Source organism: Manacus candei, unplaced genomic scaffold (assembly GCF_025592945.1).
Source record: "Manacus candei isolate 608988 ecotype Guabito, Panama unplaced genomic scaffold, ASM2559294v1 h1tg000071l, whole genome shotgun sequence".
In the NCBI taxonomy this organism is placed as follows: domain Eukaryota; kingdom Metazoa; phylum Chordata; class Aves; order Passeriformes; family Pipridae; genus Manacus; species Manacus candei.
This window is the reverse complement of record NW_026138119.1, coordinates 216,126-234,090: the sequence shown is the minus strand read 5'-3', so window position 1 is coordinate 234,090 and position 17,965 is coordinate 216,126. Positions and strand designations below refer to the sequence as shown.

At 40.3% G+C, this 17,965-nt stretch overlaps 1 protein-coding gene across 4 annotated transcripts; it reads left to right on the top strand.

Annotated features, from left to right (window-relative positions):
* Nucleotides 1–720: 720 nt before the first annotated feature.
* ZBTB34 (zinc finger and BTB domain containing 34) lies at nucleotides 721–12,321 on the top strand. 4 transcript variants are annotated; one of them, XM_051807773.1, is made up of 4 exons: nucleotides 930–1,042; nucleotides 8,293–8,407; nucleotides 9,203–10,262; nucleotides 10,941–12,321. In XM_051807773.1, the coding sequence occupies exons 2-4, from the start codon at nucleotides 8,367–8,369 to the stop codon at nucleotides 10,953–10,955; spliced, it is 1,116 nt and encodes a 371-aa protein (XP_051663733.1). In that variant the 5' UTR covers nucleotides 930–1,042; nucleotides 8,293–8,366; the 3' UTR covers nucleotides 10,956–12,321. The 4 variants fall into 4 exon arrangements, with proteins under 4 accessions (XP_051663732.1, XP_051663733.1, XP_051663730.1 ...); XM_051807770.1 differs by having other exon boundaries at nucleotides 9,203–12,321; XM_051807771.1 differs by lacking the exon at nucleotides 930–1,042 and adding an exon at nucleotides 1,089–1,711 and having other exon boundaries at nucleotides 9,203–12,321.
* The last annotated feature ends 5,644 nt before the right edge of the window (nucleotides 12,322–17,965 follow it).

The window sequence follows — 17,965 nt, the reverse complement described above, 5'->3', positions numbered from 1 at the left end:
CCCTTGTGGAACCATCCCAACTGCTGCTTGCTACCTAAGCAAAAATGAACTCGCTCTCATTGAAAGCATGTTCAGCTAATTCCTGGAGAAGGCAATATTTGTATACCAGGCTCCTCAGTTTCCAGCAAAATCAAATGGACTATGGTACAAGCAAATTCATTTTCTCTTGCTGTTGGTTACACTTACTGAATGCATGTAAGAACAAGTGCAAAGTTTTCGAGTTTCTTCTATGTGAGTGAACAAATACAATTTGTGTGTGTTCTTTAGCTCTATTATTTGTGCCCTCATCAGGATGCTCCCCAGGCTGCTGCTTTATCTGATCAGCTTTAATGTCTAATTTCTGAAGACTGTGTTCTGTGTTTTATAGGGAGAGAAAAACATACCTTAAGAAGACAGAATGTGGTGTCCAAAATTAGACCAGGTGGATATCCTAGCAGGACCTACTGCACCAGTCACTCTGACTTTAATTGTAGTACATCAACTGTCTGGTAAAACACTGAGTCGTTGCACTACCTGAACGACAAGTATGTGCAGGATAACAAAAATCCCTGTGCATGCATGCTGAAGCGATTTGTGCGAGTTACAGGGACAGTGTAACACAGGTGAACTTCTTAATTCTTTGCTCAATAAAGGTGGTAATTTACAGCTGGGGTGGGGGATGTTCTCCCTCAAAAGCTTCCGCACTGCCTCTGTAAGGGCCCAGTGGGGTTCTGAGCGCGTTTGTCCTCTGGAGCTGCCCCGTGGGAGTTCTCGGAGCGGCTCTACCCGTACTCACGCCGGATTCAGCCACAGCTCGAACCCTTCTACCTCCCTGGGGCGCCGCGCCGGGAAGGCGGCTCCGCCCGGCCCCGGGAAGCGCCGCGGGCGGGCTCCCGGACGGCCCCGGGGCTCCGCCCGCTGCCGGGGCGGCACCAGGAAGCGGAACGGCGGCCAGCGGAATCAGTTCCGGGTGCGAGTGGCTGTGGGAGCGGGCGGGAAGCGGCGGTGGGAACGGGCCGGGCCGGCCGGGGACCCGCCATGTGAGAGCCCCCGACAGCCCCAGGTGAGCGGCGGGCGCGGCGCTCCCGGGCGGGACGGAGTCGTGCTCGGGGAGGGGGTCCCGGCACCTGACAGGCCCCGCGGGAGCGGCGGCCGCGGGCCGGGGCTCGGCTCGGCTCGGCTCGGCTGCCCGGAGCGGCGGCAGCGGCTCCGCCGGGGCTGCTGTGGCCCGGCCGCGCTTCGCCGGGGGCTGTCGCGTCACCCGGGTCGGTGTCTCCGGTGCAGCTTTGCCGCGGAGAGAGCGGGTCGGGCGCGCGTGTGTCGGGTCTGCTGTTACCTCGGGCGAGGCGTCACATCCCCGGCCCCTTCGGGGACGTGTTCATTGCCGGGACATTTGGGACCCTTCAGCCGCTACTGTTCCGTCAGAGGAAGTGGAAATCCTAAGTGAAAACCCGATCTCTTTAATGCAAAGGTCTTTCCAAATCCCCGCAGATGTGCACGGCAGGCAAATTTGGTTTTGGTCTAGAATAAATCATATTTGAGAGTGAATTTGGAACACGCCAGAACAGTCTCAGAAACATTGACATAGGAGAGCCTGGTCGCCAAGGGAAAACCAGGTGGTATAGGATTAACTGCACTGCAGTCGATAAAGAATCCTCAACATCTGTGTCAGAATGTGACTGTGCTTCATCGCCTGTCTAGGGACAGCCACAGACTGTTCCGTCTGTCCCAGGTAACGGGTTGGAAAAATACTATGAAAAGGGCTCTTCACAGCTACTGTAAATCTACTGCAAAAAATGTTGCTGATATCTAGAGAATGTAGTTACTTCATTGCCTAAAAGAAACATTGAAGCCAAAAAGTTATGATTTGCTGAAGAATGACTAAGCCTTAAAAAAAAAAAAATAGAAAAGTGGATGGATTAAAATACACAATGGTGATGAAGTATTACCTTGGTAGTAAATAATATTGTGATAGCAGGAGGTTCAAGAGCCCTCTCCCCCTCCTCTCACTCCCCACTTGTGAAAGTTCTGCCTATATATATATCCTGAGTCTCAAAATATAAGCTGGTGGTTTTTTATAATTATAGTGGCTTCTCAAAGCATACGTCTCAAAGTTGTCAGATATTCACATGTGACTATTTAGCATTACATAATGGGGATATTATGAAATTTGTGCATAAAATAAAAGGTTTTGATCATTTTTACTTGTAAGATCTTGCTGATTTGAAGGGCACATATCACCAACATGTCCCTTTGTTTTATTTATCTGACAGAATACTTTCGTCAATATTGGAATCATAGACTTACAGAATAGTTTGAGTTGGAAAGGACCTTTTGATCTTGGCTTGTCTTCAGTTTGCCTCCTAGTGACTTTTTTTCTGCATTCAGAAATAAATACATACTTGTAACTTCTTTTGTAGTAATTTAATTTCTAGAGCCAAAATTTAGAGATTATTTCTGTTGAGGTTTCTAATTGTTAAGTAAACCATTTTTTATGCATTGATGGTTGTTTCATTTTTACTCTTTCAATCACTTCACACAGGCAAGCAGTTGTGAGGAAAACAGTTAGAAACTAAGGGATGAAGGTGGCCCTTGGACTTCAGTTTTACATCTGCTTGCTTTGGATATTTGTTCAAATAGGAGGCTCCCTTTTTTTTTTTCCCCTATAAAAGTGCTAAATATGCAATTTCAACAATTTCCCTGCTGCACTATGCTAACCACTGAGAATGGGTTTGTAGCGTTACCGGTATTGGAATGTGTCTATGCGTGCATGTGCATATATGTACATACATATAAATAAATTGGTTGTATTTTGATATTAAAATCATCCACTCTTTGAAGTGGTTTTCTGTTCGTCATGTTGTGGACCTTGGTGAGGTAAAAATAAATCCTTTTAAATTTTGGTTAGACAAAAGTCTGAATTAGTAAAGCTGTTCTGAACCGAGTGTCAGGAGTTACTGCGTTGCTCCCTGGGCAGCTGGTGGCAATTGTGTCCTGCAGCACTGAGCTCACCCACCAGGCAGGACCTTTGCTCGTGGCTTCACTGCAGGTGTTCAGTACTTAGGGTAGAGCATGGCCTCTTTGGCTGCACAGGGAGGATGATGACTTTCACTGGAGTGTTCTGATATTTACTGATGCAAGTGTGCAAGAAATAAGCTTTCTAGTAACTATATTGCAGAACACACTAAACTGGCTTCAGTTTCTGAGGAAACTGGGCATTTCCTGCATGTTTAAGAGGTAAAGTAACAAAGTTTTTAATTGCTTTGTAGTCTTCACTACTCTATCAGATTCTGTATTGTAGTCTAAAAATAGAACTGAAGCAAACTGATTTTCAAAGCTGTTTTCTAATGAGTAATATTCCAAATTCACTCTTTGTTGTGTGCTTTCCTACAGATAATTTGGGCAAACTGTCTGTTTCTTCTTTGATTCTGATGGGCACTTCAGAAGTGAAGAATTGATGCAAAAACCAGTTCTACATATTTGCATTGCATTTGCTGCTTATATTATTTTAAGTTTATTGTAGTTCAAAATTATCTCAATTGCTGGGAGACTACAGGGTTTTTTCACCTTCTTTTGGTTTGGTGGTTTTTTTTTTTAGTGGCTGCAGTATTAAAATCTGTTTTCTAGAGGTGGGGAAGCTCCCCTCCTTTGGGGTTGGATTTGCAGTGAAGCAGTAGTGCTGTGTTTCACACTGCTTAAAGCTGTGCAAGGGCACTGTACGTTGACTTTTAAAACATAATTAATACTTTACTACTATGAGAGGTATAAACTGGTAAAAATATTCTATGAACAGTCTCTTCCCTATTTTTAAAAGCTATTTAAAGAGTGTCTTAGAGACCCCCTGTAGCCTGTGACATACCTTATGGCGGTTTTTCTTGGATATAGCCAGAATTAATTAGTGTGGCTGCTGTAAATCTGAAGACTAATGCAAATGCAGTCTGAAAGGAGTGAGAGTGATGATGATCTTTGCCTAAAAACTTCCATGATCACAGCTGATAGGTTACATTCCTAGGTTAAAATTCTCTTGAATGATGATACATATTTGCAGTGATGTCTTGAGTTCTCACACAGATGGTGTAGCAGATACTGACTCCTACAAAATGCAAGGGGGAAGTGCACTGCTCTATATAAATACCTATTTATTTTTGTGCTTTTTCTCTGTACTCTGAGCAGTAATGTATGGAGGGAGTATCACAGAATCATTAAGGTTGGAAAAGACCTCCAAGGTCATCAAGTCCAACCTGTGACCGATCACCACCTTGTCAACTAGACCAGAGCACTGAGTGCCATGGCCAGTCATTTCTTGAACACCTCTAGGGATGGTGACTCCACAACCTCCCTGGGCAGCCCCTTCCAATGCCTGACAACCCTTTCCGTGAAGAAATTCCTCCTGATGTCCAACCTGAACCTCCCCTGGCACAGCTTGAGGCTGTTTCCTCTTGTCCTGTCACTTCTTGTCTGGAGAGGCATTCTTGGTGTCAGAGCACTTTGCTTTGTTTTTGTCTTAATTTTCATTATGACCCTCCTAGCTTTTCTACGTATTCCTGTTTTCAGACATGCTACAACAGTAATGGTTTTTAATGTGAGGTTTTTCCCCAATGATCCCTTGTTGCTGAGCTAACTTAAAAAAATGCAAGGAATCTTTTCTCACACCTTTGTGTGAGTTAAAATGAGTGTAATTTGTATCATTCACCTGTCTGTGAGAATGGTGAATCATACTTCAGTGAATGAAGGAAATTAAACAGGTGCAGACTTAGAAGCAGAAACTAATACGATGTTGGCAGACACACAGCTTCGTGTTGTAGTTATATGATGCTTCTCTGCTGCTACTATATGATGTCAGTAAAATTAAATACCTAATGTGATTTGTCACCATCTATTCTTGGTTTTTTTAAATTAAATAAGAGCTTTCATAGAACATAATTTTTAAAGTAAGTTTCTTTCAAAATCTAATGAGAAATGTTAAATGTCTATCACTGGTGTTCACAGGTTACTTCAATGAACACTTTTGTTTGAAGATGTAGGGCAGCAATTCACTACCAGTAAATTCATTCTGTGGCCTACATTTGCTGTATAAACCCCCAATGAATAAAGATAATACAGATGCAGAGAGAATTTATATGATTCTTTTAAGTGCAACTGGATCACCTACAGAAGTACAGAGGAGGCTCAACACAGAGCCCTGCTAGGACTTATTGAACCTGGTGTCCAGTTCTGGCCTGTGCCTTCAGCCAGTTTCTTGGATACATAATAGCTAGGAAAACCTTAAACACTTTGATCTACTTTTGCAGAAAGGTTTAAGAGAGGACTTATCTGTGAATAGGTGTGCAGAGGTGGACTGAAATTCTACAGGACTTTGCCCGAACTTTACACTAACTCAAGGCAGGGGTGAAAGCTCAAGCAAGACAAAATGCATTACTTTTAACAGTGAGAGTATCTAATGTTGCTGTGAGTTGTCTTAATTCTCACTACCCCCAAATGCTTGAGTTTGTTTATTGCAAATAAAATTGTCATCATTCTGAACTACTGTTCTACATGGCTATCCTGAGCCTAAATAACAGAGGTTCCCTCTGCATGTGCCAAGATATTATGGAAGGTACTGAACAAGACTTCTGACTGAGCATTAATTTTTTTTTCTTCACCTGTGCTAATTCTGTAAAGAATTATTATGTGTGTAAGTTTCATTATGACTGTCTGGTTAACTGCAGAGATAATTTTTTTCTTTAGAGTACACAGTGGGTGCATCCAAAGTTAATTTGTGCTTTACAGTGCATTTCTGCTTCAGTTTAATGCTACATGCCTCACCCCTGAAGAGAAGAGATTAGGGAGATGTTTCAACTTGAAGGAAACTGTTAAAAAATTGGGGGGGGGGGGGGTTTATCAGTCTTTTCAAACTGTGGTGATCTTCCAGGACTGTTTCAGAAATGTTTCAGTCATAAATCACATTGGCTTGTAAGAGCTACTGGCCTGCCAGCACTGATGAATGATTGAGCATTATTATGGTACAGTACCTGCTGAACATTATTTTGGTTAATGCTACTAGAATTTTATTATGGAGCTTTTAACTTGATCCTGTATACAAATAAAATAAAACCTTCTTGTGTATGGGAATATAATCTATAGATTACTTTTATTTTCTAGCTAGTGACATTCGGGATCTCTGTGAATAAGATCATTCTTCTTCTGGCCATTATTCACCAGTAAAACATGGCTAGCGGTGCCTGTTTCTCTGATGCGTGTAACACCCAGGTTTTTCCCCAGGTCTTGCTTTCCCTAATTGATGGAAGGAAGGTGGGGTGCCCTGATACTAACCCTGGCAAAATTACTGCAGCCTCAGTGCTGTTCCTGCTACAGTCCTGCCTGTTCCTGAATGGGGTGTCTATCAGCAACCTGATCAGTTCCAGAATGTCCAGCTGGAGATATAAGGTTGTGGCTGAAAGCAGAAGTAGGGTTCCCTTCTGTCAAGTGCTGTTGCAGTTCAAAATTCTTGTCATTTAACCCCAGCTTTCTACCCCAGATGTTTTCAAGGTCACAGGAAGCGTGTGAAGGAATAAACTGAGGTGGAAAAGTAGTCACACGTGCGTGCTGTCGCTTGTTCACTTTGTTTTTTAAAAGCAGGTGGATATAGAACTTTGTTGTCCACTGCTTTGGGGCTTATTTTTGTGTACTGGACCTGTTTGGTTGCTTTCAAAGCAACACTGTATGTTCCCTTGATCCCTGTTGCTGGTTTTTACTGCTTTTCTACTGCACTGGCAGCCAGACTTACAGACTGTTAACTCCGTCATCCTCTGCACTCACTGCCAGCATTCGTGCTGTTTACTCCTAGCATCGTTAGCAAAATAAGCTGCTTTTTTCCCAAAAGAAAGATGAAACAACCCTGAGAACAAGGAATTACTTGTAGATATGTATATGCATATGGAGTTAAGGGAATGTTCTAACAGAGTGATAATGTGCAGGTATCACCCTGGTTCCATTTCTCCTTGGTGTCCTTCCCTCCTGGTTCTCACACTTTCTCTGGTGTGTGTTTACAGTCCATTTTCAATGTGTGGCTGTGTCCCAGGACTGTGAATTCATTTAGAGATGCCAAGATGCCATGATCAAAAGGACATTTTTTTTTTCTCCATGGTAAGGCATGAAATGTGCATCTTTTTTCTACTCAGGTGCCTATCCTTAGTTCGTTCCTTCTGTCTGGACCAGTGCTAGTGGTGACAATTTGTATTTTAATATTTTCTCTAGGAGTATACTGTTGTTCTTGATTTTGCTAAGCAATAGCCCTTACAGAAGTATGGGACAAGGAAGAAGCCCACTATCTGTATGAGACAAACTTTCTGTACATCCTAGACAGGAATGACAAATTATTGCTGCTGGGGACTGGTCTTTTAGTTTGTACACAGTCCTCAACCCAGGTAATTTGTCAATTCATGTCACTTCAGGTCAGCAAAAGTTCTTCCTCCACTTAGCATGGAGAATCATGAATGATTAATCAGGAGTGGCTGGTGTTGCATCTGTGTGTAGCTAATGAGCCCCACAAATTAAAGGTAGTGAGCTCTGTTGGGTTTGTAAGAAGCCTGCTGCCCTGTCAGACACCAGTGAAGGTGACAAACAGGCATCCAACTGCTGGGACTCCTGTCTTCCCTATGGTACTGGGATAGTGGTTCTCTGTACAGCATGCAGGGATGCTCAGAATAACAAGGTTAATCTTGCCATGTAACTGCCTCACTGTTGGACTGGGGTTGGTTGTGTGTTGTACTGTTTGATTTCTGACTTAAATCAGCTTGTCACTGAATCATTTTATAGCTTTGTTTGCTGAATAAAAGAACTGTCCTGCCCAAGCCATCTCTGAATGGATCGCTGTGATCACATCACTTCTGGTAAACATCTTGCAGTCCTTATTTCCCACCTCAGATATAACAGGTGGGAAAAATGTCTTTCCCCCTTCTTTTACATCACAACTATAAAAGCTCAAATGAAGGCTGGCTTACCCATTTTCATTAATGACACTCATAACTTAGAGAACATGTTTAGCAATTCCGATAACTTGATTTTGAATGCTCTGTGAGAGGTTCTTCCAGTTTTCTAAATAGGTATTCATTACCTGGAGATAGTGTCCAGTCAGGAAGCTGGCTCTCTTGTGTTTGCTGAAAAGAAGTTCCATTTGTGAAAATTATGAATGTTAGTTTTAAGTGAAAGTCAGCTGACAGAGCTCCACTTCTTCCTTTCAGGCTTTTTATCGTATTTCTACCTGTTGATTTTGTTTTTAGAATACCTGAATTTTCATAATTTGATTTAAATTGTTCATATGTCCCATTACAGCATGTAGCATAATAGAAAAAAAAATCCACTAGTATATTGTGATACATTGGACATGCTTCCTGCATCTGAAGTCAATGGATGATGTTGAGATCTCTTTGTTCAATTGGAAAAGCAGGTATGGTGGCAATATTGTGTGTTTATACTTCTGCATTAATAAGAACAAGAATAGCAATAAAAGTCTGAAGATTCTTGGGCACTTGATTAGTGTCTTGGAAATGTAAGATGATGCTGCAGATAGACACTCTCAGGGTGACAAGTGTGTGTGCTTTCTACAATAGTACTCTGTGAAAAGTGCTTTCCTTTAGCTCTTGTTTGGAATTCTGTACGTTTCTTTAAAGCCTCTTGGAATGTCCTTTCCTGGTGGTTGAGTACCCATGGCTTTTAATTTAGGTTAGAATTTAAATGTCAAATCATTCTACATAGGAAATCACTGTTACATGAGATGAGCTTCAAAGCTCATATTGTGGTTTATTAAAAAAAAATAATTAAATCACAAAAGAAAATTTTTTTAAAAATTGAAAGTCCATGGGTGGCTCAAACACTTTTCTTTCAAATGCACACACACACACACACGTGCCTGTGGCATTTCTTTGGCAGGTTTTTCAAACTTCATTAAGTACCTTCCAACAATAATTCTTGGGCAATTGAACAATGCAGTTCCTTGCAAGTGTCACTGTAGTGTCTGGCTTGTACACCTACTCAGGGTTCTGAAGTGTTAACCTTGCTTAATGGCTATAAAACTGGTATTCTTTTGGAAGGGTGGAGGTATCGTTCTGCAGTTCTTGCCAGGGAGTGGAATTGTAAAGTTAACAGATCAGTGAGGTGATGTAACTTAAACATTTGCAAGCATTTTTTAAATGGAAAACTCCATATTCATTCTCAGTTGTAAATCTTTGTATTTTTCTTTCAGATTACTCTTTACATCAGTAGAAATGGACAGCAGCAGTTTCATTCAGTTTGATGTGCCAGAGTACAGCAACACTGTTCTGAGCCAGCTAAACGAACTCCGCTTGCAAGGGAAGCTCTGTGACATAATTGTGCACATCCAGGGGCAACCGTTCCGCGCCCACAAGGCTGTGTTAGCTGCCAGCTCTCCATATTTCCGTGACCATTCAGCATTGAGCACCATGAGTGGCTTATCCATATCAGTAATTAAAAATCCCAATGTTTTTGAACAGTTACTTTCTTTCTGTTACACTGGAAGGATGTCTTTGCAGCTGAAGGACGTTGTCAGCTTTCTGACTGCAGCCAGCTTCCTGCAGATGCAGTGCGTCATTGACAAGTGCACGCAGATCCTGGAGAGTATCCATTCAAAGATCACTGTTGGCGATGTTGATTCTGTCACTGTTGGTGCTGAAGAAAATTCAGAGAATCGCAATGGCGTTAAAGACAGCAGCTACTTTGCCAACCCTATTGAGATCTCTCCTCCCTATTGCTCTCAGGTGCGACAGCCAACAGCAGGCAGCGATCTGCGGATGGAAACTACTCCAGGCAAAACTCTGCGGAGTCGTCTGCAAGAAGAAGGACATTCAGACCGAGGGAGCAGTGGGAGTATCTCTGAATATGAGATTCAGATTGAAGGTGATCATGAGCAAGGAGACCTGATAGTACGGGAAAGTCAGATTGCAGAGGTGAAAGTTAAAATGGAGAAGTCTGACAGGCCAAGCTGCTCTGACAGCTCTTCCCTCGGGGACGATGGATATCACACTGAAATGGTGGACGGAGAGCAGGTGGTGGCAGTAAATGTTGGTTCCTATGGGTCTGTCTTACAACATGTTTATTCATTTACCCATGCCTCATCCCAGGCTACAGGTGTGTCAGAAACCTTTGGGAGCCTGAGCAATACAAGTCCTTCAAGGTCAATGCTGAGCTGTTTCAGAGGGGGTCGTGCACGCCAAAAACGAGTACCTACAGGTCACTTGCATAGTGATGTCCAGGGCTTGGTGCAAGGGGCTGACAGTGAATCCATGGTGAGTAATCCAGGATATGAAAATAGTCCACAGGAAAGAAATGCAAGAGGTCACTGGTATCCATACAATGAAAGGCTAATTTGTATTTACTGTGGGAAGTCTTTCAACCAGAAAGGGAGCCTTGATCGACACATGCGATTGCACATGGGAATAACTCCTTTTGTGTGCAAGTTTTGTGGAAAGAAATACACCCGTAAGGACCAACTTGAGTATCATATTCGTGGTCACACAGATGACAAACCCTTTCGCTGTGAGATCTGTGGCAAATGCTTTCCTTTCCAGGGTACACTAAACCAGCACTTGCGAAAAAATCACCCTGGGGTAACAGAAGTGAGAAACAGGGTCGAGTCTCCAGACAGAACAGAAGCATTTGTGGAACAGAAAGTAGATAATGATGCTTCAGCTTCTGAAGCCATGGATTCTAGTATGGAAATTCATGCAATGTCTAACGCATCTGATTAAAATACTACATTTTAAGTGCAACACAGACAAGCACACTACTAGTGTATTTTTAAAGTATTTTATTCTTTTAGTAATCTTCAGTACAAGTGTAACAGCCTTTTAATTTTCCTGACCTTCTGGAAATCAGTTAGAAATGGTTTCTGGAGAGGACTACACAAGTATTCTTTGTTTTTGAAGGAGGCTGAGTTGTTTGGGGTTTGTTTTTTACTTTTGGAGATGCTCAGAACATAAAGACTGTGCTGGGGAAAAGATAGGAAGAGTCTGCTGAAGTGTCCCTATTGATTGATCTGGTGAGACACAAACTCCAGTGGAGAAAGATATTAGAATAAGATTGGCAGCTCTGCTGGATGCTCCAAGAAGCTGTAAGTTCCCTTATTTTCTGAAATCCTCTTGCTGGTAATGAGTTACACAGCAGTGGGGAGAGAGAATATCATAGCTTTGATTCTTCTTGTGTCACAATGAAATCTATTCTTACTAACTGGTTTTGGTAGTGAGTCTGTTTATATATATAAATCTGCTTTATATATATAAAATGTTTTCACTTTTCCTATTCTGGTTGAGGTGAATGTAAAAGTATGTCAAGGCTGATACCATATACCACTCTTTCAACTGCTAGGACTCCTCTCTGCTTAGGGTTTAGGACTTTGGACTTTGGGAGGATGGTTTTGGTTTTAAATGAATGTTGTTTGGTTTTCATTTTATTAAACTATTACTTTGTGTGCAAAAGTGAGCAAAGTGAATTACCTTGTTTTAATAGCTTTGCTTTATAACATATGTAAACCAAATGCCATAAATCTATTAAATTATGGTTAAACTGTTGAGGGGTTTTGTTAGTTGTCTAGAATGCAAGCTGGACAACCTGTGGTGCTGACCTTTTTATATATATAGAGATAGATATATCTATATATATATATATATATATATAAAAAATATTAGCAAACCTAAAAGTAGCATTGTGGTTTTAAATGTGTTTTGGCTGGCCTCAGAATCTACCTTCATTTCGTACTGTAGAACCATACCAGGTAATTAAATTTAACTTCATCGCTCTTCATGGTTGGTTAAAACCAGAGAGAGATGTAGTTTCTACCACAGTATTTCCAAGCAGTATTTTAATAGGTCTCTTCACAGAGAACCGTTTTCAGGTGCACGTTGACTTCCTACTTAAAGCTCCAAGTGATATGCCAGCACTTGGAATTTGTACTTTTTTTGTACAAAAAAACAAATACTCTATGGGAATATTGAGCAATATGTCTGTTTTTTCATGTGTTCATGAGTATTACAGAGTTGCTGTGGCTTCTCTGCTATTTTCAGTGGTTGTTTTCTGCATAAAGGAGCTACCAACAACTTTAAAAATACTCTAAATCTTTTTGTTTCACCAAATATATGTTTTTAAAATGGTGCTAACTTCATCATTTAGGTCAGTATAATATATAAAATGTGAAACATAATAGTAACAGTTAAGTAAAAAAAAAAAATTCCCTAACAATAAACAAACAAAAGCCCCCACCCTACACAAACCACCCCCTAAAAAAACCCCAAAGCCAATAACAAACAAACAACAACAACAAACCCCCCAAAAATACCACAAAAAAATCAATAGCTTAAGAGACCTCAAAAGCATGGACTGGCAAACACTACTGTGTAACATTCTACCTGAATTCTACCTGATGAACGGAATTAATCGTTAAATTAATCACATAATTCTTTAAAATACAGGTTTTGTATTATTGGGTCTTATGTTTGTTTAGCTGATATTGAAAATACGTCTGTGAACATGCTGTTTAACTCCTGAAATTTAGAAAATAAAAGCTTTTCTAAATTACGGGAAAACAAAAAGGTAGGTTTGCTATGTTGTACAGCTTTTTGGCCCCTGTGAAGTTGGGGCATATTTGTGCAGTAGCTTTATTAAATACACTAGTTCTTAATATTGTGGCAGTCTGCAATAAGAATTAATTTCATAAAACGTGGATTTACAGTATAACCCCCACCTGCTCCATTGGAGCAGTTTCAGTTAAATTGGGTACATCATTTGCCTCTTTGTCCCAAAACTGCCTAAATAAAGAGGCAGAGGGTGGGGAGATGTTTCTCTCCTTGAAGCAACAACAGAACTTTTGTTTCCAGTAAGGGAAGGGATAGTCTGTGTCTAGGGCAGGTAGTCTGTATGTTTACCCACCTAAAAACATGTTGCTGTTTCTGATATAGTTTTTTCCCTAAGTGTATGTTTTAAGCAATTAAATGTAAAAAAAAAAAAAAAAAAAAAAAAAAGTAAGTTTTGATAAATTAAGTTTGAGACATGCAAAATCCAAGAAATGTACAGTTATTCCTAACCCTTTATCTTGAACCTGTGCTGTGGTGCCTTTGGTGTGACTTTTTCCCTGGAAGAATGAGTTGAGAATAGCAGGATATGGGTACAAATTTTATATTTCTTGAATTTCTCTGTGTCACAATCTTAACATTATTTAAATCTAGTTCTTTGTATTTGTAAATGTATTAAAATGGTTTGAGTTTACCAAAGAGTGACTTATCCAAAATTGTCTCAGACGAAAGCAAACAAAAAACCATCACGTTGATTGTACAGGTTCAGGTTCAAACCATTGTAAGGGGACTGTTAAGGGGCAGGAAATGATTCGTTTCTGTACAAGCCCATGATCCAGCAACATGCAGGTCCTGCTTGCCCTGCTTGTGCCCGTTCCCTCCCCGGGGGCAGCGTTCCTGATTCCCAAGCCATAGCCCAGCTCTGCCCGGCCCCCCGGGCTCTGCTGAACACCAACAGCACCCCTGGCAGCAGCAATTCCATTGTGCCTTGTCACTCAACGGGGTGCCAGGATCAACACTGTCACAGACACGAGGCGTGACCTGATGAATTCATGTCACCAGCCCAGCGAGCAGGAGGCTGGGATACTTTAGCAACCACGGAAACACTGTACAATGTCTCGTGTCTGTCCAGTTCTCAGCAAAGAGCTGTTACACATTTCATTTACAATAAATGCAGAAGTCAATAAAATATGTGAAGAAATATTTGACAGCAAAATAAATGGTGAAATTATATAGGCTGGTTCATAATTGAGTCTCTTCTTAATCTACCTTTTTAATTCTATACAAATGTGAAAGCAGTGACAGTGTCCTTTCTTCTAGACGCTTAACCTATTTTGACAAACTGTGAAAATAAAGGATTTTATACCTTTGCTAATGTCTGTGGTTTTAAACTGTTATTTTAATTTTCTTTCTTATTATCTTCCAGATTATTTCTTTTAAGCTTGTAAATACATTTAGAAAATAGCTTTGTAAATACTTACAGTATATGACAAGTTCATTTTGGTCACTAAGGCCTCAAGATTGGCTCTGCTTTCTTGGTGTGAAATCTTTCCGTAGCATAAAGGATACTGTCAGTTCACTGTCAGCAGGGTAGACTGTAGGCCTAAATTGAGAGTTTTAATGCAGTCTTCCCCAGCATAAATTCATGGTTTATGCTGAAGCTTTTGGTTTACTTTTAGACAAAGCAATGAGGCCTCTTAATATGTTTAGGTTGAATTATGGGAAGAACAATAGGAATAAAATCAAGGGCTGGGAAAATATTGAATGAGCTTTACCTTTAAATATATATATTATTTAAATTTTTGTATTAGTTTACTGTGATTCTTTTATTGTCATTTTTCTAAACAGGTTTCACATGAAACCATTGAAAGGGACTCAAATATGCAACACCTAATCTATTTTCCAAGGGAATTTTACCCTTGAATGGTGCTTTTTGACTGGTCAGGGTTATTTATTAAATTTTATATTTGAAAGTATTTGGGGAATTATGTAAATTCTTTATATGAATCTCTTTATTTCATGAATTGTAAATTTCATAATACTCAGTGATTGAATTGGAAGTTTAGTAAAGTCATTCAAAATGTTCAAAGTTTATAATCTCTGTGCATTTTACATGTATTTTAACAAGTGCCAGAATAGTTCTATTTAATATTGTAGATTTAATAGTACTTGCACATCCCTGTGACAGCATTAACTTAAGTTACGCAAGTTTACATTAAAAAAAAAAAAAGCTAAACAAACAAGTAAGCCTGGGACATGTGTTCCTGTATTTCTTCAGGGGATGTGAAGCCACGTATCTCTGACTGAGCAGGTTTGCCTCTCACTCCTGTAGCTCACTCCTGCCATGGCAGATCCAGAACTGCTGACTCTCATTCCCACAGGGATTCAGCCTTTGGACTCGGACTGCGAGCCTCTGGTTATAGGTCTGGGTAGAGGTAGAGCTCTTGCACGATTTTAACAGTATTTGTTTCTGACTGAAAAATTGTATTTTTAAAAAACTTTATTTGTATGGTTGTTTTTGATGATAAATAATTGAACAGTTTGAATGACTTGACTTGGTGTCATTATCTTGCAATATAAACCGGGAACCTCACACCTCGCACTTCATTGCCACGTGAAGTAAATGAAGCTAGCTAAGCTGATGCTGTAACATCTAGTAACTTTGCCATTAAGAATTATTTTATAGCATGAACTTTAAAATATTTATTCAAATGATATTTTACTCTTGTATTCACTTTGGTTTTAGATTTGTGACATGAATATTTCCGTGCTGCTTTATTTTGTTCTGATGAATTTGTTTCTTGCTTGTAAATTGCTTTTTTTATGGTATAAAGTCAATCGGAATTGCTGTTTGTAAATTAAAATGCTTCTAGAGCAAATCTGTGGTGTCAGTGTCTACATTTGGTTACTTAATCACTAAGGGGCTTGCATTTTAGATGCTATTCCTGAGGTGTGATTAAAAAGTTGCATTTTAATACTCATGTACCAGCTAGGAGTCCAAAATTGTTAGAGACAAACTACTCTTGAAGTTTCTCTTTTTTGCCAGTTATTAATTGTTTAGTTCTGAATGGATGATGTTTGAGTTTTGTACTTTTATGAAGACTCATACTTCTACATCCACCATCAAACTGAGCTTATTTTCTTATTACATAAGAACTATGTGTATAATAACGGTGAGTGGGCACAAGAGATCTCCCTTTCTCCCAAATAACTGAAGTTCTGGCATCAGAAAAAAGGGTGAAGAAGTATCAGGGAAGATCTTCTCTATGATGGGATGCAACAGAAAGCTTACGAAGGCAGAGCTCTGAAAAAATGTCCATCTGTACTGTGCTGAAACTATAAATGAGACCCTTGTTCAAGACACACATTCCGATATGACTTCCTCAGAAGGCTTGTATTGTGTAAAATAAACGACAACAGATGTAGGCAGGAGAGGAAAAGATTAAAGGGTTTTGAAAAGAGTACCCATAGTGAACTCTTTCCTGTCATTAAAACAAAGGAGGGTTCTGAAGGAGGATGTTTTGAGGCAATTTTGTGAGATTCATCAGTATGAGGCAGTGTCACAGAAGCTACAGAGGTGCTTGTTTGAAAACAAAGTAGACAAAGGACAGTGACCCTGGCTAGGTATAAGGGAGACGTGATGGTAAGAAAACAGACATGTTGAGGATTAATGGAAAAACATGTGAAAGTGGAAGACACACAACTGCTTTTGGAAGAGAAAAACTTGAGGAAACAATGAAGGGATATCAGCAAAGCAACAAGATTATTGTAGGTTTAATGAGTCTGACTAGTCTTTCTGAAGATTGATTTCTCTCCTTGTATAGTGAGGAAAATCTGGTACAAAGACAAGGAGTTCCACTGTGTTCAGTCACTTGTGTGTGCAAACTGATTGGCAGTTTCAAAGAACCCCTTCTTTGCTAGTTTTGTCCACATGAAGATGTGGAAATAAGGGAAATTATGGTGGAGGGTATCAGATTATTTTAAGATTTTAAAAATGTCTCCAACTAATAGAATAATTCTGATATCCTTTGCCCTTAACACTTAGAAATTATTCAGTTTTTCTTTTAACTCCTTTTCTTTCTAGCTAACCTTATGATGCATTTTTGTTGCATGGGATTTCAACTTTATCTAGTTCTGTCTAGGGATACACCATTGACCTTGGGTGGTTCATATTTGTTTAAAGTTGCGATCCATGGCAATAATTACAGTGTCATAGTACAGTATGTGTGGTTAAACTTCAACTTATCTGCTTGCTCCCTAATAATGTAGAAAGGTTATTTCAGCAGAGATATCCAATAAAAGAACTATTGCATAAACTAAAGTAATTCTCGTGAGACCCCCCAGCTGGAGCACTGCATCCAGGCCAGAGATGGTCAGGGGGCTGGAGCCCCTCTGCTCTGGAAAGGGGCTGGGATAGCTGGGGGTGTTCAGCCTGGAGTAGAGAAGGCTCTAGGGAGACCCTAGAGCCTTCTCTAGGGAGACCCTAGAGCTCCTTCCAGTACCTACAGGGGCTCGAAAAGAGCTGGAGAAGAACTTTGGACAAGGCCCTGGAGGGACAGGACAAGGGAGAATGCCTTCCCACTCCCAGAGGGCGGGGCTAGATGGGGATATTGGGAAGAAATTCTTCCCTGTGAGGCTGGGGAGGGCCTGGCACAGATTGCCTGGAGAAGCTGTGGCTGCCCCATCCCTGGAAGTGTTCAAGACCAGTTTGGACGTGACTTGGGGCAACCTGAGATAGTAGACGGTGTCTCTGCCCATGGCAGGGAGTGGAAAGAGGTGAATTTTTAAGTCCCTTCCAACCAAATCTTTCTAATTTTATGAATACTCTGAAATACCTCAACTTCTCTCATCTTTGCTGGCACATCTGAATTCAGCATCAAGGGAGAAACTGACTCAGAGATTGGACACTTGTTTAAAAAATACTATAAAATACCATTCTCAGCAAAGCAGGAGATAGAAGAAAAAGATTTCTTGCAGAAGTTTTGTTAAGAAGGCTAAGGAAAAAAAGTTTGTTTAGGTTAAAAAAAACCCAGTTCTGTTTACCTGATTGTTGTGTACATGCAGCCATATTGTTTAACTTTTCATAATGCAGACTTCTTGAAAACAGCTTGAAGGGAAGCTGGAATAGCCAGTGAACATGACATACTGAATTTATTCTCTTTCTGCAATAACCATGCAGGAAAAATGAAGCCTGATCCCATGGATGCTACATTTCATGAATAACATGAAATAGCATACTACAATTGTATTGTGCATTAGTTTAGGAAAAATTTAAATTGAATGTTAAATCAAAGTCAGTTGAACTATAGACAGAAACTTTTCATTAAAATTTTGTGAAATTATATGGCTAATGACATTGTCTAAAGTAACGTTACATGTCCATGTGTTTTTTTCCACCAGAGGGTGCTGGCCAATTTTTTAATATA